Genomic DNA, 21,741 nt, shown 5'->3' on the forward strand with positions numbered 1-21,741 from the left:
TCAGTATCCAAGGGGCTAGGAAATGGCTGCCAGTGCAAACTGTGGGAGAAAAAATGATGGGAAAATTGTCCTCAACTGAGAAATGGGTTACTAAATAACCAATAAAGCTCTAGCTATTCTGAAATGCATTTTGGCAGTAGCCTCCTTGTTTAGGGAGAGGGATACGTGACAAACGAGGGTAAAAACCACAGCAGCTGAGACACCTGTGTGGCCCTTTTGTGTGGGGGCAGGGATACGTTTTATCATTTGACAATTTCTACACAGATTACTCAACTACATTAGTTAACGTTTTCCACATTGTGTCAACATTTTAATTTGCATTCTGGTTGTTTCCAGTACTAAGTTGGGGATAAGTCGTGTTGAATTGTTATCCCTCTCATCCTCAGCTTCTGTGTAGAAGTGGTTGGACTTGGTTAGATTACTCGTCTTCTCTAGTTTAAACATCAGAAAAGCTGGGTCTAGCAGCTTGTCTTAGTCATCTAGTGCTGCTATAACAGAAATATCACAAGTGGGTGGCTTTAACAAGAGAAATTTATTCTCTCACAGTCTAGTAGGTTTCATGTCCAAATTCAGGGTGTCAGCTCCAGGGGCAAGGCTTTCTCTGTCAGCTCTGAAGGAAGATTCCTTGTCAGTCTTCCCCTGGTCGAGGAGCTTCTCCGCCACGGGGACCCCGGGCCCAAAGGACGTGCTCTGCTCCCGGTGCTGCTTTCTTGGTGGTACGAGGTCCTCGTCTCTCTGCTAGCTCCTTTTATATCTCAAGAGATTGACTCAAAATACAATCCAATCTCAGATTTTAAGTCCTGCCTCACTAACATAAATGACACCCATCCTCCCTCATTAACATCATAGAGGCAGGACTTACAACACATAGGAAAATCATGTTATCAGGAATCATGGCCCAACCAAAGTGATACATTCATTGGGGGGACATAATTCAATCCATGACACAGATAGAGCTCGATGTGACAAGTACCATGCTGGGGGCAGGGAGGCCCAAGATGGGAGTGGGCAGCTGGCTTCAGCAGGCGGAGGCTCTGGTCTCCATGGGGTCTGGGGATGTGGCCTCTCTGGGGGCAAGGCACAGCAGCGGTAGGCCTGGGTTGCCTCTTGGTAACCCCGAGTGCCCAGGAGAAAAAGCCCACACAAGATTTCCACCTGTCTGACCACCCCCCTGTGTTAACGGCTCAGAGGACAGTAAAGCAAAGGATTTATGACATTTAAAGCATATAAAGCAAATGACTTAGGACAGTAAAGCAAATAATTTAGCCACCACTGTTGCTCCCATCTTGTCCCTTCCTTCACTCATGAAGTGCTTCCCCAGGAGCCCCCTGCCTCAGGACAGGCCCTGAGAGGGAGCTGCCTGATTGTGTCCCACTGTGAGCCAAAGGCAGAGCTAGGCCTAGAACCCAGTCCCTGGGGCAGTGGGCTGCCCACCAGGAAGAGGTCTGCCTCCTGGCTTGAGGCCCCACCCTGAGGCGGGGCCACTGCCCCCAGCTACACATCAGCCAACTCCCTCATCCAGGGTCCCACCAGCATCACCATGGGAGACTGCTTATATGCTGCCTCAGTTTTTCAGTCTGTAGAATGGGAATCACATGTACACAGGGTTAGTTTGAGAATGGAGTGCAGGTGCAATAGCCAGGCAAGGACAGCTGTGGTCAGACACCTGCATCAACACTGCAGTGACCGGGACGGCCCATGCCTGCCACTGTGTGAACAGTTCATTTAGTCACCTTCACAGATTCTCCAAACAAGACAACTGTCTGGGGAGGGGAAGGGACTTGCCAAGGCCACATGGCAAGGATGAAGCTGGGTTGGGACTTAGCACTCTCCGTGGCTGGTTTTCTTACCCAGGCTCCCAGGGAAGTGTGGCCGAGGGGTGTACAGGCAGTCTCTGGAGCCAGATCCAGATTTTAAGGTCTGCCTCTCCTGCTTTGGTGCTGTGCCATCAACCTCGAAGGACCGTCTCTGGGCTAGGCAGCCTTGGTAACCTGAAGCTCGGGTACTCAGGGCTTAGTCTACACAGGTAACTAGCTTTGCCACATCCCATGTTGTGTTACCTACATCAGCCTGAGCTCTGACACAGAACAGACCCTCAAAAGGATCTAAAAGATGTAAAGGTTCAGATCAGCTAATTAGGGTTAAGGCTGTCACTTGAGAAGCCTATTTCCATCTTCAGGTAGTTCTGGAAAAGCTGAAGAAAATGTGGGATTATTTTGGTCCCAAGGGCTAGAGCTCCATCTCTGGGGGAAGAAAAGAGTCCTGGGACCTGAAGGGGGACAGGGAATGTCGTCCATTTCATCCTGCCACCTGCAAGGGCTTTTCCTCAAACACTCATCTCAACTAACGTCTGGTTGAGAGTAGAGGCAGTTCATCCCCTCAATAGCCCTGAACTAGCTCCTCACCCAGAACCAGCCCTGGGCCCCACCCTCCCTACCTGGGAGGGGGATCCCTGAGGAGATGGCAGCAGCTTAACCTGGTTTCCTGTTGCTCCCAGGCTCCCAGCGACGACATCCTGCTGGGCACTGCTGGAGGTGCCCTCCAAGCCCCACCAGTCAACACCCATACCAGACAGCTGATTTTGCTTGGCCTACACATTGCAGGTTTTCCTCAATTAGTCACCAACAATTGAGACATTTTTACCCACAGTCTGGGTTTCCAGCTCCTGCCAACGAATCAGGAGACCTGGCAACCCCAGCTCACAGCTGTTACCTGTGCTGGCTACACCCTCTAAGACAAAGGTGGGCTCCAACTTGCCACAGTCCCCACTGTCTCCTTTGAGTCTGTACTTGCACTGTTGTCTGAAGAGGAGGGAAGGAGAAAAAAACTAGACTAAGAGAATTCTGTGCCTCAGTTTCCTCATCGGTGCAGAAAGTGCAGTCCTGCCAGAGATTGTCACAAGGATGGGAATACTATGGATACAGCACTAGAATACGGGCTAGCACAGGTCAGTGTTAGCTACTCTTACTTGTGGAAATGGGAGAAGCCCATATCCTGCAGCAGTGAAGAAAATTCCCCAGTGTCTGGTCGGCCTCATTCATTCCCTGGATCCTGTAAGCAGTCTTGTGTGACCCCAGGATTCAATCTGATTGGAGGCTGTGCAGAAACCTAGTGGAAACCCTGGTGGTGCAGTGGTTAAGCGCTACAGCTGCTAACCAAAAGGTCAGCAGTTCAAATCCCCCAGGCACTCCTTGGAAACCCTATGCGACAGTTCTATCCTACCCTATCGGGTCACTATGGTTCGAAATCGACTTGATGGCAGTTTTTTGTTTTTTTTTTGGAGGGGTGAGGCTGTGCAGCTGGCTGGCCTGTATAGGGGGAGGAGCAGTTGAGGGTTTGGGACAAAATTCTAAACCTCTCTTGTAGACTGCACCCAACCTCTCCCCTCACCTGTTAGTTTAGTTATTTGAACGCACCCACACTTTCTTCAAGACCTTGATATGCCTGGAACACCCCCAACTGCAGGTGCTCCCCACACTTTACCTTTGAAAGCATTTGTTACTCTGTGCCCGGCCTTAGGGATCCAGCTACCCCTGGGTGCCTGAAGAAATGACTGGGCTCCACAACTACCAACAAGTGTGGCAGTCACTGAGGTCCTCTCTGGGGGTGTCATCCTCTAGGTACTACAGTGCCTCAGGTCTCTGCCCTTCCCGCATTTGTGGGGACTGGGGAGGGGCTTTAATGTATGAGCCCAATAGCATCCCACTAACTCAGAGGGAAGAGGAGAGGGCCCATCCACTCTGGCCTACGGGGGCTGGGTTGGGCAAAGCCCCCTACACCTTTCCTGGGCCTTCTCCTCCCTGGGGGCCTGAGGAGCTGCTCAGGACAGCCAGCCAGCCAGCCAGCCCATGCTGTGGCAGTGCTGGTCAGAGGCCAGCCAAGCCCAAGCTGCTGGCTCTGCAGGGTGGTAGCAGCTTTGCAGATGAGGGCCCCCTACCCCTCCAGCTACACTTAGGGAGTCTTCCTTCTCTACCCCCACCTTCTGAGGCGGCACCTATTCCAGCCACGGCTCCCTCCGAGCCCCTAGGCCTGACACCCTTCCCTCTTGGCTATCTGTTCCATAAGGGTGCCAGAGCACCTTCCGAAAGGGCAGGGTAGGGGAGGGCCTCTTGGCTGTCTTCACTGCTCTGAGGGCAGCCCCTTTGAAGGGTGGCCATAGACCACACCTACTCACTGTTACCAGCTAGGGGCAAGCTGCTAGAGGGCAGGTGTCAGGGGTGGTTACTGAGGCCGTTCATTAGCACAGCAGTTCTGGGCACAGGCCTTGCCACCACCACTGCAGCCTTGGCCAATGCCCATTTTATCTGTATCTTACTTTCCTCCTTTATGAGGAGTCCTCTCACAAGACTGTTGTGGAGATTACAGAAGCGAGCACCGATTAAATGACAGCCAGGATGTTCTGTCAGCCACTTGTTCTGTGGATGCTGCCTGAGCCATGGCCGCGCCTTCCAAGTGGAGGAGACCCTGGGACAAGAAGTGGGTTTCCACCAATTGAGGGGATGCTGCTCCACGTAGTCAAGGTGCTTCGTGAGCAACCAACACATTTACAGTGACACTCTTGTCCGTTAAAGGTCATGAGATGCTGGCTTTTGAAGGCCTTGCCTCCTCTCTAATGTGGGGAAGTGTCTACCAGGAGGGGCTGGCCTGAGACTAATGAAGCAATAGACACACAGCTGCCCACCACCCAAGAAGCTCTACAAATGGTGACCAGTGTCAGATATCTGTGGCTGTAGGTGGCCGGCAGCCAACACCAACAATGCAGCCGGCCTGAAGGAGCAGCCTGGTGGAACAGAACACACCACGTGGCATCTGGCCAGGCTGCGGGCTGGTGCCCCCCAGTGGGCAGCTGGAAGTGCTGAATCCAAGTGCAAGGCCAGTGACCAGTGCTTAACTGATGCAGCGGCCCCTTAGGGGGAGTGAGGATGAATGTTTTCCTGGGTACACAATATATGCCAGTTGCTGCTCAGGAGGTCTCATCTTCCACGCTCCTCAAGGACACAATGAGATGAACATTGTTCAGGGGCAGAGCAGGAGATCCACTCACCTCCCACCCCCTCCAGTTTAAGTCTGGCCCGCTAACATGACTCCCTTCGTGGATGCCAGGGTTTGGAGGTGGGCAGCCGCAGGCTGGGAGGCCCATCTGTAGGGAGCTACTTTGTATTCTTAAATTCTACTGAAAAACAAACGCAAAAGCCAAAACAGAGTAAACAACGATGTCGTTTATTTAAAATGTTTACTCCAAGAAATATATATATATATATATTAAAAAAAGACAATTACAGCACTAAACCAGGCACCTGTGACCAATCATAACCTCTTCAATTCCCCTTCACTCTAAGCCTCTTTGTTCATGTTCTCCTTCCTGAGCCGGAAGACATGCCAGACACCCAAAGGGTCAGTCACAAATGAAGCCTGTTCACAGCCTGGGTCACTTTGTACCTTTTTTGGAGTGCAGGATCCCTCCCCTAGACTCCTCGTTCTAAAGGATTCTGCCCATTAGGAAGTATATTTTACAAGTCTAGGTCAAAAGGAGTGATTGTGGAGGGAACAGAGCTTCACTTAGAAGTCCTGGCATGGAGTTATTGACAACAGGCTGGCTGCAGTTCTACATCAGCCCACTGGAAGACCTAGGCCCTGGCTCAGCCAAGGGTAGTTCCTGCAAAAGGCCAGGACCCTGGCTATTGCCTCCTCAACCCTTGCTTCCTCCAACTCCGAACCTCTTGGTTCCCCTACAGCTCCAGGGAGACCTCAAGCGTACAACGAACACATATGCCTGAGCCACATTCCAGGAAAAAGACTTGTCCAGGGAAGCGGATTAGGTCCCACACATGGCAGCTGGAGTTGGAATGGCGGTTTGGGGTGATGTGGACAAATTCAGTTAGTTTAGCAGAAGCTCTGAAGTTGCAGAAGCTTCTCCCCTGGACTACTGATTGAACACAGGACAACAGAGATGAACGTGAAATTAGACTAAATCTTACAAAGACGCAAGCCAATCTCCTCATGCCAGGCATTAGGGCTGGCCAGACAGGGGCTGCTCTGTGCCCTGCGACAAGGCAGAGTAAACTGTACACAATGACCGGGGTGGGGGAGCAGGAGAAAAACAACAAGGACTAGATCATTTTTGGCATTTTAACATCGAGACAATGACAAAATAGCAAAAGCAAAAAAATAAAAAGACCAATATTTAACTTTCCCGTCCACCCAAGTCTCACACTGAAGTTCTACCCTTCTCCCCCCCGCCCCGTAAGCACCACTAAACGAAAAGTCTATTTTAAAGCACCCAAACCAGTCCAAACCCTCTCGAAACCAAGAGCCCCAGCCAGAGCAGGGGCCACTCTTGGGTCCAAGCGAGAGGAGGGTTCCGGGAAAGGCACCTCGTAACTCACGCAGAGCAGTGCAACCCAGGTGATGAGCTCAGGCAGAGGGCACTTCGCAGGGTGGGGTGGCAGTCACAGCATCTGCACTGATGTGCGGGGGAGGGGAATTCTTCAGTCATCCCGGCTTTTTGGTACCAGAGCCAAGCAAACGCAACGTTTAAGAGAGCTGGGTTAGCAGAGCAGTAAACCCCGAGGCTCGGAAACAGGAAGGGCCCACTCTAGGCAGGATGCAGCCGTAGGGGAGCAAAGACAAAACAGAAGCACAAAGACGCTAAAGGCTGGTATGATAAAGGGCTGACCCATCGTTGCAAGAACGTCAGAATTCCTTTTTGCTCCTGGCTGATCGATCTCTAATGGTGAGTGCTAGTGACTAGGCCCCGGCTCCTGAGAAAGCCACAAAGCCAATCTTTCAACAGATACAAACGTTCCCCACTGCCACCCACCCCCCAAATCCCCACTGGTTCCAGGATCACCCGATTTTCATTGGACTTCTTTTACAGCTAGAGTAGACAGAAATGGCTAAACACAGACCCTTAAGCCCCAATACCAGGGGGAAAGGGGCAGGTTCTATTAAGGTCTCAGCCAAAAGGCTGTGGCTTTCAAGCAGCCAAGGGGAGAAACAGAACCACCACTGGCCTAAGACGATCTACAAGGAAAGTGGGGAAGGAGAGACCCAGATGCTTCTGGAGCACACGGTACGACCTGGGAGAGAGAACCACCCAGGACCTTAGCCAGGATGCTGCTTGTTCCCGCCAGGGACTGCTTTTTCTGAGTAAATGGCGATTCCTCTCCCATGTAGCACCCATCCTGATCACAATGCTAAATACAATTGGGGAGGGAACTTTTGGGAAGAGTATTTAGAAGATAAAAACAAAAAACAAAACAACAAAAAACCCTAAATTGCTCAAAGTTTCTGCCTCTTTTGTAGGAATGGTAAGTCAACTATGAGCAAATACTTTAATTAAACATTAAGAGAGGAAAAAAAACCCACTTTGGAAAGCATACAGAAAAAGGTAGTTGACGTTGAAATCACTTATAAAACGGAACCTCAGGGAGTTTAACAAAAATGCACCTTCGGTCGACTTTTGCTTTTGTAAATTCCTTGTCTGACTTCCTGTCCCAGTGCACATGGAATGACAGCTGCCGCGAGAGGTGTGGAATCGGAAGGAGATTCTGGGAGCATCAGAGGGTTCGGGGGTTATACTCTGGCAGTTTCTTGATCTTCTCCTTCTCGGTTTCACCTTCATCTCTCGCTATCACCAGAGAATGCGAGTAGCCCATGGCAACCTGAGGGGACAAAGCAGGGCTGGGTGTGTCAGGAACCTTCTGGTGCACAGTCAGCCTGCTATCCAGTTTGGAGCAGATGAGCACAAGGCAGACAAGAAATGGGGCATGAGCAAGCTGGCTGGCAAACTGGGTCAATGTAGAGAACCTCTGAATGGTGTAAAAACTCTTTACTAAACGTGGTTCATCCCAACAGAACGCATCCCAATCCCTGCCAACCAGACCCTTCCAGGCTGCCCCAGGAGACCCAGCTGGAAGGAAGCGCCTGAGCTCAACTTCTCAATGCCGTCTGTTGGCGCAGGAACTGGCGGGAACATGGGGATCTAGCTGATTGTTCCATCTGTCTCTCAGGCACAATGGTTCGGATCAGTCCTGCCTGTGAGAAGTGCCCGTTGCTCTGGGACTTGGTAGACAAGAGCTGGCAGCCTGGTTAACTAGCAACAGAGCCTTGCCCCACTACCTGCCCTACACTGTACTGAAGCGAGAGCAGTCACCATGCCTGGCCAGCATTCCTGTGCCCTCTCTTTCTCCTGGTGATGGCTACTGCCCCCTAAGAACCCTCTGGCATACAGTAGCAGGAAAGCTGGTCGAGGACAGTAAAATGGGCTGCAAATGAAGGCGCGATTAGACATGTCATTTTTTTCTCTAGTGGGTGGCGTTCCATCTCTGTGACCCATGCTTCTTGTTTTCCCGGGCACAGACGTCCATGCTCACCTGCTCTGTGAAAATGCCGTCCAGCGTCTTCACCTCTTGGGCTGCGGTGGAAGATTTGGGCTTGTGATCTCCGTAGCCCTGGCAAAGCAAACAGGAGACATGCACAAAAATGGGGGTCAGTCTGGCACAGTCTTGCAAAAGGGAGTTAAGGGCAAAGTTTCCAGACATTCCACTAGCCAGGAGTCAATGTAATGCCTTCTGCCCCCTCTGTGGCTCCACTGAGCCCGGCCATTCAGACATGAAGCCCTGTGTTACCAACACTTACCCACAAACACTGCTGCCAAGAGGTGGCAATTTTTTAACTGAAAGAAGACCAAGATGCCCTACGGGGGTTGTGGCTTAACAGATACCTTTTGGGGAATGTCACTCTGAAGTGTGACCCACCTGCAGCCCTTCATGTCTATAAAGTTGCAGAATTCTCATTCATAGACCCACGATGCCTCTGGTGTCTACAGGACCAAACACCTTATCCAAACCATGATGTTTGAAAGAGTGAAAAGGAATGCTGTGTATAGTAACGATTCCAGGACAAGGAGTGCCCCCCGACCAGAGACCAGGAGGACTGGTCATGGACTGCTGAGGAGAAATCACATGCTAAGGCAACAGAAAGGGCCAGAGAGCCATCAGCTCAGCTGAAACAGACGGCCTGCTTCCTCAGACAGGCCAGTTCATTTCCCCAGCGCCATCTTCCACCAGGCCCGCCCTCACACCTTCTGGTAGAGTATGTGGTTCCTCCAAGACGCCATGCCATCTCTCACCACTCAGCTGCTTCTCCAATGTCTCCCTCTCAGTCCCCTTTAGTTTCAAAATTCATACTTAGAAGGTTAAAGTCTAGTTCTGGTAGGCCCACAAAAAAAACAACTGTCTTTAAGAGCAATCCATAAAAACAAGGCCAGGTCCTTCTCAGACCCCTTCAATGTTGTGAATGGGACTGCCTAAAAAAGGGCCACCTGCGCGTCCACTGCACCAGGGTGCTGTGTGAAGCCACCAGACTCAAAGTGTGTGCAGAACACCAAGGAAAACGCATGTTCACCTTCAGTCCCAGAGATGACTCCAGAGAGTGAGAAAAGACCTTCCTTCCCACCTCTCCGTCAGCCATGTCAGTGGAAAAAAGGTGAGAGGAAGAAAGGAAAACAGACCATGTTCCTAGCAGGAAGGAACAAGATAAACTATTAACTGAAGACAAACAACCAAGAGCTGAGCTGCGGACCAGCAGGATGCACTCCATAGCTCAGCTCCATTGTGATGCAAGCCATTCAGGCAAGCCACTCTTCTTAATAAAAAATATTTAAGTACAGGTAGTCCCCCATTTATGATGGGGTCCCGTTCCAGCAACTCCATTATAAGTCAGATCTAACATAAGTTGAATACCTTGTTTTCTTTTTAGTTTTCATCATCATTGCCTTTTATCATCGGTATCTTCATAAATCCAATCTTTGACTTTGGGGGTAGACACGAGAATGGTAACATCAGCAAATTACATGCTGCAACACTGTATGTAGTACGTATTACCAAATGATAAGATGTGCCAAAAAAAAAAAAAAAAGGACAGCATTAAGTGTGTGTTTTGTGACTCAAATACTTCCTAAGTTGGGGACTTTCTGTATTCAGAACTTTAATGAAAGCTATTTGGTTGGTGAAGGCCAAATAGGTATGAAAAGCCAAAGGTCACTGGTTCTAACCTCATCACTCAAGTCACTGACACTAAAATCAGGGAATACAGAAAAACTCAATTGAGGAAAACTGAGGGAAGACAACCCCAAGTCCCCTAAGCGCCTGACCAACAGCACCCTGCTCAATGGTGAACAGCCAAAACAACGGCCTGAAGCTGCCAATGGGGAAACCTTGGGAGTTTAGAGTCCGTGGCAACCGCACTAACCCACCAAGCCCCAGGGTTTATAATGCTAACACTGTTCCTGTTGACTTCACCCTCCTGGGAAGAGAAAGAAAAGAAAACTCATCTACTAACACATTCACAACCCAAAATGCAAGGGAAACTGGACCTGAAACTTCCTAATCTCTGTATTTTAAAACATGGGCAGACTAAATTTGAAAGCTTAGGACTATAGTTCCGTGGGGCAACTCAGTCAACTGGCATAAGATAGTTCATAAAGTTCATGTTCTGCATCCTAGGGAAGTGAGTAGGAATCTGGGGTCTTAAAAGCTTGCAAGTGGCCATCTAAGATTCAACTACTGGTCTCTACTCGTCATGAGCAAAAGAGCAAGAGAACCGGAAGAAAAAAAACCCATTGCTGTCAAGTCAATTCCGACTCATAGCGGCTCTACAGGACAGAGCAGAACTGCCCCATGGAGTTTCCAAGGAGCGCCTGGTGGATTCAAACTGCCAACCTTTTGGTTAGCAGCTATAGCACTTAACCACTACGCCACCAGGGCTTCTCAAAAGAGTGAGAAGGTAACCAAAATCTCAGAGAAGAAACAAGTCTACGAGGCTAATAGCCTACATGAGCCCGATCTCAAGTACCCTAAGACCAGAACAACTACACGGTGCCCGGCTACCACCACTGACAGATCTGACCAGGGGTACAACAGATGATCTCAGTTAGAATGGGAGAAAAATATACAACAAAACTCAAACACTTTCAACTTTGAACCAGAACGATCCCAAGATCACCCGTTAGCAGAGAAAGAAAATGACACCAAATAAAAGATATTTACCCATTAGATCAGTTTTCTACTAAAAAAACATCTGTATGAGTCCAAAAGGTCAATAATTATTCCAAAGCAAAGATGAGAAGATAAGGGGGCAGAGAATCTAGAATACTGGAAACGGACCATCCAGAACACAAAGAGAATGTTCACACAACGTGAAAAATATAACTAATGTCACTGATCAATTTACGTGGAAATTGTCTAAAGGGAGCCCAACTGGCTGTGTAAACTTTTACCAAATACATTACAAATTATTTTTTAAAAAACCGTGGGCAGAGACGACTTTTGCAGTTTTTTAATCAGCACAGAATTGTCCTTGAACGCTGACGTGACCCAAATACTCCGAACTTTTGCGGCCCTTAATGTAGTAAGGACAAACAGGGCCCACTTTTTCCTCCTGCACACTCTCAGCAGGTCTGAGAGAACTCAGCAGGCCCACAGCCACCCAGCCCCAATTCCCAACCCTTTCACCACTCGGGTGCCTGCTTACCAGTTCCCCGAAGGTTGGAGACGGGCCCCAGCTGATGGTGCTCTCGTCAGCGGCCACAATGATGCTGCTCTTCCTGAAAGCAGGCACAAAGGCTGTTACCACCGTGCCCAGCACCCTCAGCCCTGGGCCCCACCAGACCTGTGTATACTTCCTGACAGGTTACCTGCTCTGACTTGCTCAAGGGCATGGGTCAGCTACTGGATTTTAAAATCAAGTACATCCTTTACAACTCCACAATGTACTCATTTCCAAATAGCAAACATAACTAAGGGACCAGCAGGCTTCCCCTGAACCCTAAAGACTGTCCCATAAAAACAGGAGAGCCCTTAGATAGGAATCAAAGGGCCATGGGACCTAAGGGGGGTTTTCGCAAGGGGAGGTCACCTTTGGGTGAACAAGCACGCCTGGAAAAGAATAGACTAAATTTGAATGAAAAGCTCATTCCAAAAGGGGCGAGGTTTCACAAACAATTCTGGTGGGACTACAGATTGCAACAGGTACACGTCACACCGCCCCCCACCCCACCTCCCACACACAGTTGACTGACATGGTCAAACTCACCACCAAGTGCTAGATAACTCAACGGATATCCTTAAAATACAGATAACTCCTTCTCCCCAGTGGGTCAGAATAACTAAACCCCCTACATTTCGAACTAGAGAATTCTGAACCTGTAGCATAAGCAGAACACATCAAGCCTTCAAGAAGAAAACCATCCAAAATGACTTTTTCCTGAAGGCAGAGTTGAGCCACCGTTTCTAGTGCCTACTACCCCGAGTGCCCGAGCACAGCCCCCTCCTTCCCCTAGAGCCCTGATGCCCCAACTGGTGTCCTCTTCTGTCTCCACTCAGGGACGGTTCCAATCCCTCTTGGCAAGGACGGGGCGAGCCCATCAGCAGGGGTGGACCCTCTCAAGGAAGAGACCCTCCTGAGTGTCTGACATACGCGAAACCTGCACGCACCCACACGCCAGGCTCCGGATTTTCCAGCCACAGAGGTCCTGCACTGCTTTCGGGTACATGGTAGACTCACGTGAGGTATTGGTGGCCCCCCAGAAAAACAGACCACCTGGAGAAAAACAAAACACGTGCCCACTGTGACTGGATGCCTGGAAAGAGTTAAGTCTAATCAGTGTATCGGGACTGCTGAGAAGGGCAGATGGCAGCAGTGCCACACCCGAGCACTCTAGTTAAAGGAATACTGGGAAGGAAATCAGAGCAGGGCTCAGTCTTAGACCAGAAAATCATACATGGTTCCCTACTGGAGCACTGAGCTGCAAGGAAAGACCTGGTCTGGACACCTTCATCCCAAGCTTGGTACCAACAGGGGAGGAGATCACTAACCCACTTCACTGACGGCAAAGGAGCAGGTGTAACCAGCATAGATCTGGGACGCCCCACGCCCGGGGAAGTCAAACAGCTTCACCAGGCGGGGGACCATCTCATCCTTCTGCTCCGCGTGGCCCAGCCGGCCATAGCCACCAAACCCCCAGGAGAAGACACGCTTCTGGGAGTCCAGGACAAGCTGCAGGGAGAGAGAAAATACAGGGTTGGAACAAAGTGGCCTGCCCAACAGGACGGTGACAAGATGGGTCTTCAGTTCTGTGCCAGGGAACCTGGCTTAACAGCAAATGGCAAAGGAGCAGAAACATCAGGAGCGGCTGTGACAGCAGCAGGTGTGGCAAAACGACACGTTCCCTCCAAGGCCAGCTGGATGTTTTCTCTGCTAGCTCTGTTTTCCATTCTTATTGTAATTGTTTCCCCACCCCCAAGTCACAAGTCTTCCTCCCTTGCCCTCATCAGAGCCAAGAGGGCTGTGTCTCCAATAGAGTAGGGCAACGCCTTCCGTATGACAATGCTGATTGAAATGCAGAAAGGACACACAGGAGAAAATACCTGCCCGTCTGGCATTTTTCCTTCCACTTCCCCCATCACATATACACTGTAACCTCCATCTGGCCAATGATGAAGTGAGCCCATGTCAACAATTTAAAATCTATCTTCACAGAACCTTTGATGTTTCAGGTTGGAGCAGTGTGAATGCACAATCTATTAAAAACAATTTGATTTTGAAAGTCTAAACAAAATCTAACTGTATCTCGCATCTACAGAGATTTTGTCTAATTCCTTGAACACTAGTTGGGGAAGAGGATTCCAGGAAAAGAGCCACGCCCAAGGTCATGCAGCCAGGTGGGGGAAGAGCCAGGAGCATCAACGTGGTCTCCGGCCCCCAGCCCAGTCCTCTTTCCACTGAGAAGAGAAATTGAGTTTCACTCATAAGCCTTCTCAGGCAAATTAACTCTAAGAAGAGAGCTGAGATACAAACGTGCAAGTGTCTTTACTGCAGTTTAAAGTATCCTCTAAAAGAAAAACTCAACACCCACACCTAGAACACAGCCTTCTCAATCAGCCTGGAAAGATGCTCATGATGCTGTTAACTGACAAATGCCTAGAGCAGAAACACGCCTACCGTGGTGCCATTTCGGAGGTGGGGGGATATTTATGTGCATTCATAGAAGTCAAGAGAGAGATGTCAACGTTAGGAGCAGTGACGTGAAAACATTTTTAGCAAAAAGGAGACATATGTGAGGAACATTCCAAGGACTCTGAACTGAGCGTCCCGAGTTGTGCTGGCAGGAAACATTCGTACTCAGTCGCGCCTGGTGGCCACGGTGGCCCATTTAATGGTAGAAAGCCAACTAAGGAAGACATCACCCTCCATGTCACGGCCCATGGGCTTAAACGCCCCCCCTATGCTGGTGTGACTCTCAGGAAGCAGGAAGAAAAACTCAAGCCTTACCGTGTGGTTGGCACCACAGGCCACATCCCGCACAACCACGTTTGGGACTGGCAAGATCTGCCCGTCTTTTGTCTTCTCAATGAAGATGGCTACTCGCCGGGGCACCAGCTCGCAGTCATACTCTATCCGCTGCGCCCGGGCAATGAACTTCCCGTCAGAGTTGTGTCCTGCAGAGACCAGAGGCAGCAGCAGTCAGGAGCAGCAACTTGTAGCAGAGACCAATATTGTGCCCGTTCCCTGCCATAGGTGAGCTCCCAGATCCGAGAACCTAGAGCAGGCCGAGCATCTGCCCCAACCAGTGAAGGTGGTGCTCTTTGATCTGAGCCCCAACCCATTGGTCATGAAATCAATTTTGTGGGTTGACACCAGTATTTAAAAAAAGGGGGGGGGGGGGGGAAGGACACTGTATATTAATAACAGCATTATTTTCTGAAAATTGAACGAATTTCTACATTCAGATTACACTGCAATGTAAAATATACTGTGGGCTGCAGTTAAAATTGTTTTGAAGCTACTGAGCCAGAAGAATGGCTGACAAAACATGGTCTGTGTCACTCTTCGGGGTGGAGGGGGGTGGTCACCTCAAGGAGCCCCTGGATGGGCCAAGAATGTACAGCAAAGTTCAACAGTCCCAGACTTCCCCTTTCATGAATCGTTAATAACCTGCATGTATCACATCATGAGTTGCTGTAACCTGGAACTCATATGCTACAATTTGCACAATGCGAGTGTTAACAAAATGACACAAAATCAGCATGCTGCTAACGAGGATCCGGTTGGGCAAGTGCTGAGAACACAAGCGAACTGCTCACACTCCTGCAGGCTGGTGGGAGGTCAGCTACCACTGCGTAAGGGGGCGGTTATAGGTAGTCTTCAACTGCTACTGTTTCCGTTAATTATTAGCTAACTACGTTATCAGAAACCCCGGTGGTGTAGTCGTTAAGTGCTACAGCTGCTAACCAAGAGGCTGGCAGTTCAAATCCACCAGACACTCCTTGGAAACTCTATGGGGCAGTTCTACCCTGTCCTATGGGGTCGCTATGAGTTGGAATCGACTCAACGGCAGTGGGTCTGGAACTACGTTATCTCGTCATATAGCTTTTAAGTTAGCCCTCAGCTTTTGGCTAATCCTCCCGTGGTATATTTGTCTACAGAACCACCTTTTAGTGCCATTATGTGTATGATTTTCACGTCACTTAAAAACCTTGAAATCAAATTAAGCACAATGAAATTACTGGATTTGTTTACAGGGCATTGTTCCGTATCATTCTTCTCGTGAATAATCCATATCATGACACCAGTTCTCCATTGTTGACGGTCTCTGTCCATTGTCCCAGGGTCACAGCTAAGGGGCTCCTCCTCTTCTCAAGGCTATGCTGCATATGAGGACACCAGTCAAGAGCACGTGCACTTCAGGACGTGGGGGCTGGGTCTCTCCCACACAATGTACACACACACGCTTGTGTTTTTAAACACTTGCACTTTTCTGGACAAGGTTTCAGTAAAGCAGTCAGCAATATTATCTACCGAGACCCTATTATGTGATAATTAAGTGCTGGACACTAAACCAGACGGACAATCCCAAAAGAGCGAGGACAGGGGCATTTGGGAACTGTTTTTTCCTTTGACTTCCTTTAAAGGAACTGCACACCAACATCTGCTTTTTCCAAAGTATAGGACAGAATTCCTCCAAAAAACTGGGACTGAGGCCGCTTCCCCCCTCCTCTGGGAGGTGGCAGCTTGTTAAACAGCAGTTCGCGGCACCGCCCAGCCTCTACCCGGCCTGACGAAGTACACGCATCTGGGCAAGGGGGCGACACGTGCTGGCCACACACTCCCCAGGCCACGTTTATGTTCTAACTCTAAGAGGGATCTCTCTTGATTTAGACAGTGAGATTGAAAAATGTTGAATAAAAAATGTTGTTAGAGTCACCCGGCAAGTTAAGAGTAACTGATTCCAGAAATGCAGTCAAGTCAATTTCCCCCAACACCTTTAAATGAGCCTAAATCGAGCAAATGAGAATCTGTATTAAACGGTGTCTGCTCAATAAATGTTAGCCGTTATTATTACCAAGGTCATTTCATTTTTCCTAAAGGAAAATCAACTTGCTGTGGTGAACTGCTTGTCCACAATTATCTGCGGAAGCCAAAGGCAGCAGGGGAGCTACACACTTCAGGAAGCAGCCCGGAAACGCATTTCCGGTGTGTTGCCCAGGGCTGGGTATAGTGGGAGTGCATGTGGCCATGGAAACGGTTTCTCCAACAGTCTCTGACAAATCCCCAGCAACCAACGCTGAATGTGCGTAAGGGCCTGCTCTTTCTTGTTTGCTTCTGACTTGGGGTATATTTAGTTTCACAAAGTCACTGTTCCCTAAGTCTAAGGCCAGTGAGATGCTCCTTGTTCTATTTATACAGTTTTCCATCTGCCTGCTTTTAATGACGTTGAGACCCAGCAACCCAGATAAGTGGGGGCTGCGCTGAATTGGCAAGTGGATACAGCTGAGGAGCCAGCAGAGGGCGCCCACTCCTCACCTCCTACTCAGAGTCATCCTAGGAAGGGGCCAGGGTGGTGGGAGGATGCCAAAAGAGGGGGGAAAGGTAAAAAAACACTTCAGTGTCAGATGGGAAAAGAAAATGGAGACCTTGCAAAATCTGGATCGGAAGACATTTCCCACTGACAGAAGCAGTTTCTGAGGTGTTCTTTTCTACTCAATGAGATGTACGTAAATGTGTTTTGGGATGTGTATACCCTATTTAGGAATGAAGAACAAGAGGGATCCCAGTCACTTTTACATATAGCAGTTCCTCACATATGTACCTGAAATAACCACCCAGGAGATTTTCTCACTTTCAATAAAGGAAAATCTTTAAATGTGTAACTGAATGAATGTGGCTTGATTTTTTTTTATACAACTTTGAAATCCTTTCATATAAACGAATTCACAAATGAGAAAAAAGAATCCTTTGTCAGACACAAGTCCCGACTTTTCCACTGAGGCAAAGCATTGTAATACTCTACAATCCCGTGCGTGACAACATGCTGTTCCGTTAAATGTGACATCCACTTAATGGATAAAGGCTATTATCTGAGATCAATTACCCACATTTCTAACACATATGTGTAGCCTCACACTGATTCCTGGTTCCAAATACAGTTATAGATTACAGAGCTTTTATAAAACAGACTTCCATACCCAGCTGACCATATTCAGGGCACCCAAAGGAATAGAGGTTTCCTTTGCAGTCCATTATCATACTGAATTCAGCCCCACAGGCCATTTTGGTAATTGGCTGGCCGTTGTACATTATCTGAAAAGAAAAGACAGTAGACTTTCAGACTTTTTTTGTCGTGAAAGATTGATAAAGTCTCTGCGCTCTGCAGGTTGGCATGAAACACTTACTAAGGTTACAAAGGAACTGTAACGGACTCAGCAATTCTTAAGGCAAAAGCTGAAGGCATTTCTACACCATAAAGCTCCAAAAATATACAAAGAAACATCCACATGACCCCCACCTTCTCAGCACAGAACAGGGTTCAAAGACAGGTAAATCTTGCCACTGTCTCTGTATCCCTTAAAATGCCCGACACTCTGCCTGACACGTCCCAAGTCCTTAGAGATCATAGAGAAAACTGACATTTAACCCCCACTACTTCCAATGTCCCTGGTTTAAAAATAAAAAGGAAAGTTTTTCCAAGTAGTATTACCAGCCTGTAAAATTAACTGTTTGATATTCTCTTTATTACTGTAGAGATAGGTGACTAATTAGTCCAATTGAAGATGTAAACGAGAAAAAAAAAAAAAAATTAGGGAGCTAGAAAGAAGACAGCAAAGGTCCTGAATTAATTTAACGTGGGATTTGGAAACAAATCTAAGAAAGTACTAAGAAAACTTGCTCTTGTGAACTAATCAACCTCAGGACACAGTAGACAAGCCCCGGAGGAACCAGGAGTAACAAACAGCACAGCTGGACGTCAGCACCAGAAAGCAGAGGCCATGTCCCCCCAGCTCCTGTTTATTTCTCTGGAAACCCGGGTTACATTCTACTTTAGAGCAAATGGATGAAAAACCACGAACACCTCCAAAACCCTTCGAACTGCCAACGAATTGGCCGCTGTGTCTTGTGTATCTCTTTAAGACCAAAAAAATATCCAAGCCCTATTTCCCCTTTAGCCCCTAAACCACTAATTAGGCACTTAGCATTTTGTAGGTATAAACCCCATCCCTCCAACTGATTCATCCAAGTCTCTCAAGAACAAGAGTCTACGTAGGTCCCGCTCGTGTTCTAAGCACCTGGTATGTGATTTTATACAAGGTCAAACCTCGAAGTATTTACCAATGAAGACAAACCACATCCAAACAATACTTCCCTTCCTTGGAAAACTGGGACTCGTGCAGGTTTAAAACAAGGCCGCGTCTAACCAAATTTTTCCATTTGGAAAGAAAAATTGGTTTCAGGATGTTTTCAACTGTGACCACAAGTTGAACCTGTTCTGAAAACTGTAGCAAATGAGTTGCACTCAAGCCATCTAGAGCTTGTTTTTACAAGTGGTCAATTAACCGGAAGGATGGAGAGAAGTATACAATTTCACCTCTTACAATCAAACACAAAGCCAAAGAGAAGTGAAGTTATGCAGCCTGTGCAGAGTAGCGCGTTCCATTACCTGTGCAGGGCTGGGAACTGCATCTGTCTGATTGCCCAGGCCCAGCTGCCCCATCTTGTTCTCTCCAAACGCAAACACAGAGCCCGTTTCTGGAAGGAAAGAATAATATTAAAAAATGGAACATAAGGCTGAATGTTTTGATCTAGATTTTAAAACCAAAAGCATCAAAACACTAAAAACCACAGCTCATACGCCAGGAAAAATGACAGTGAAGACAGTGCTCCAAAAGATGGCGGAGTAGATGGACACTTCAGAGCGAAACCATTTTCACACCAGAGACGGGTGCGCCGAGAAACGCCGGATTCTGGTCTCAGACTCCTCTAACAGGGACCTCTTGCACCTAAGGGTGATACTCTCAACACCCTTAAGGAGCCACCCAATGGGCTCTCTGGGGCATGTTCTGATCTTCATCATTGGTCATGGAGCCACTCTCCCTGCCCCCGCGGGTAAACATTTGGTCTCTTGCAGAATGTAGAAGGAGCCCAGGTGGCTTTCTCCATACCTGTCAAGGCCAGGGTGTGGTTCCGCCCACATGCTGCCGACACAATCACTTCATGGCTGAGCCCCTCAATGAGTTTGGGGGCTTCAACTCTCTTGGTGTCGCCGTGTCCCAGCTGCCCCTTCTCGTTTCGACCTGCAGAACATAAGCCAAATAAAAGCGGGGAAGAGAGAAGAGGCCCAAACAGCATCACAAAGGAAGCACACACAGTCTCAGGTAGAGACAAACCTGTCTCCCAAAAGGCACCCTCCAAACTCGCCAGCCAAGATCTAGGTGAAAAAAAGCTCCAACTTCTCAGTAAATGACCAGCCTCTTGAGGCCTGCCTTGTCAGGTGACGTGTTAAAGAGATATGGTACTGTCCCTGGAGGCCATCTCCTCAGGCAGCCAGGCGGCAGCAGGCACCTACTTCACCTTCTCTGACCCTCTTTTCTAGGGCAGCAGCTGGGACACCCCGCCCTGCCCCGACCCGTGCACTTCCTGCATTCTCTGCTATGAGGCAAATAGGAGAAGTGCTCAGTTTGGCATGGATGTCACATACAAGCTGGAGCACTCATGGCAACACACACAGCTTCTCACTTCTCAAAGTATCTGCCAGACAACTCCCTCATTCCCTTCACTCTGGGATATATTTTAAGACTGTAACCATCTTTGACACCTGCCTCACAAGAGTTTAATTACCTCAGGGCTCTGGGCATCTACCACGGGCCACTGAGTTCCTGCCGTCATTTGTCCACACATACAACATAAGCCCCACCTCCTACAGACCATCCCTCACAGGACTCTTCACCACATGAACCCTGGTCACGGACCAAATACAGGTCTGCTCTGAGCAACAGCCCCCTGCCAACAGGGCCCATCTCCATCCCTAGAGCCGCTCTGGCTGACAGGGGATCGGGATGAAGTTCTGAGGAGACCACTCTCTGCCCGAGCCCTAGGCAATGCACCAGCCCTCTTCCGGACAATCTCTGCAGTTCCAAAACAGACGTGGCAAATTGGGTAGAGCTGAAGGAGCCCCTAAACCGTACCTTATTTTCAATATAATACAACAGTCACAAAACAAAACCATGCAATGGACCACTGCCACATCTTCTAATCAACAGAAGACCCACACTTATAAACCTAACATTTTGGAAGATTTAGGGAGGTTTTTACAAGACTAACACATCAGAGCAATTCTGTGAGAAGATTCACAAACCTTCCCAACAATGAGCTTTTCACCTTTAGGTCATGAGAAAGATGGACAGCGGAGCCACAAGTTGAGCACCAGCCATGTTGGAGATGACAAAAAGGAAGTGAACAGCCCTGGCTACCTGAGGAATCGCTAAAAGGAGGAAAACCATTCCCTGACAAGTACTTCAATTAAAGAAAGGTCGGCTTAAATGCCAGGACTGGCACCTTGGCGGGAGGGCCAGAGACCAGATCTAACAGGAGCTGCCCATGCCCACTATGACGAGTACTTTGAACACAGGACGAGCACTGAGTGCTGCTTTTGCCCGGGTTCAGACCCCAAGTGGGGGAAGCACTGATGCACACGGACACTGCACGATGCCCCTCGCCCTCTCAGAGTGACTGATGGTGCACCTGTGACACCCACACTGGCACATCAACACCCGCGGCACCTCAGCCTCCTCACAGGGAGGCACACCTGCTCTGGGGGCAGGTTAGATGCTCAGCCTTCAGAAGCCTCCCCTGCCCAAAGGGTCAGCACGGGGCATTTTTAGAAACACCACGTAAGTGAAATTCAGTGAAGAGATGAGAAATGAGATATTTTAAGTTCGGGAGCTCTGACATAAAATGCAGTGCACAGTGCCGGAATGCTAAGTGGGGCTGCTTTGGGGAGGAGGGACTCGCCTCTACGCCAACCTAGAGAAAACAAAAACCGTGGTAGTGTCAGCATGTCATCAAGAGACTACAAAGTAGAAATCTGGCCCAAACTTGTTAGCTTTTTTCCAACAGAATTACAAAATTAGCGGAGTGCAGGGAAGACAACAGATGTTAATATATTTGGACTTTGGTACAGCAGCTCATGAAATTGCAAAAAAAAAAAAAAAAAACGATTCAAACAGACTGAAATAAAAATGCAGTCATATGGACTAAAAGCTAGCCAAAGGACCAGAAACAAAGGGCGGGGAGAAGAGCCAACATACCCAGCTGGAAGGAGGGTCCAGGAGCTACCAGGAGGGCTTGGGGACAAATGAGCCTCAGTCAGTAAGTGTATTAATAATCTGGAAGAGGAAACAGGCA

General features: G+C 48.7%; 1 protein-coding gene across 2 annotated transcripts in view; it reads right to left on the reverse strand.

The window, feature by feature from the left end:
- Positions 1 to 238: 238 nt before the first annotated feature.
- The window catches only part of RCC2 (regulator of chromosome condensation 2), a 33,335-nt gene continuing 11,832 nt past the window's right edge, over positions 239 to 21,741 (reverse strand). For both annotated transcript variants that reach the window (XM_049878071.1, XM_049878072.1), the window contains 9 exons: positions 19,500 to 19,631; positions 18,998 to 19,086; positions 17,529 to 17,643; positions 14,335 to 14,501; positions 12,879 to 13,059; positions 12,498 to 12,603; positions 11,536 to 11,608; positions 8,376 to 8,453; positions 239 to 7,664 (listed from right to left, as the gene is read on the reverse strand). In XM_049878071.1, coding sequence (XP_049734028.1) covers positions 7,560 to 7,664; positions 8,376 to 8,453; positions 11,536 to 11,608; positions 12,498 to 12,603; positions 12,879 to 13,059; positions 14,335 to 14,501; positions 17,529 to 17,643; positions 18,998 to 19,086; positions 19,500 to 19,631 — 1,046 coding nt within the window. In that variant the 3' untranslated portion in view covers positions 239 to 7,559. The remainder of the gene's footprint in view (positions 7,665 to 8,375; positions 8,454 to 11,535; positions 11,609 to 12,497; positions 12,604 to 12,878; positions 13,060 to 14,334; positions 14,502 to 17,528; positions 17,644 to 18,997; positions 19,087 to 19,499; positions 19,632 to 21,741) is intronic.

This window comes from Elephas maximus, chromosome 3, assembly GCF_024166365.1.
Source record: "Elephas maximus indicus isolate mEleMax1 chromosome 3, mEleMax1 primary haplotype, whole genome shotgun sequence".
In the NCBI taxonomy this organism is placed as follows: Eukaryota; Metazoa; Chordata; class Mammalia; order Proboscidea; family Elephantidae; genus Elephas; species Elephas maximus.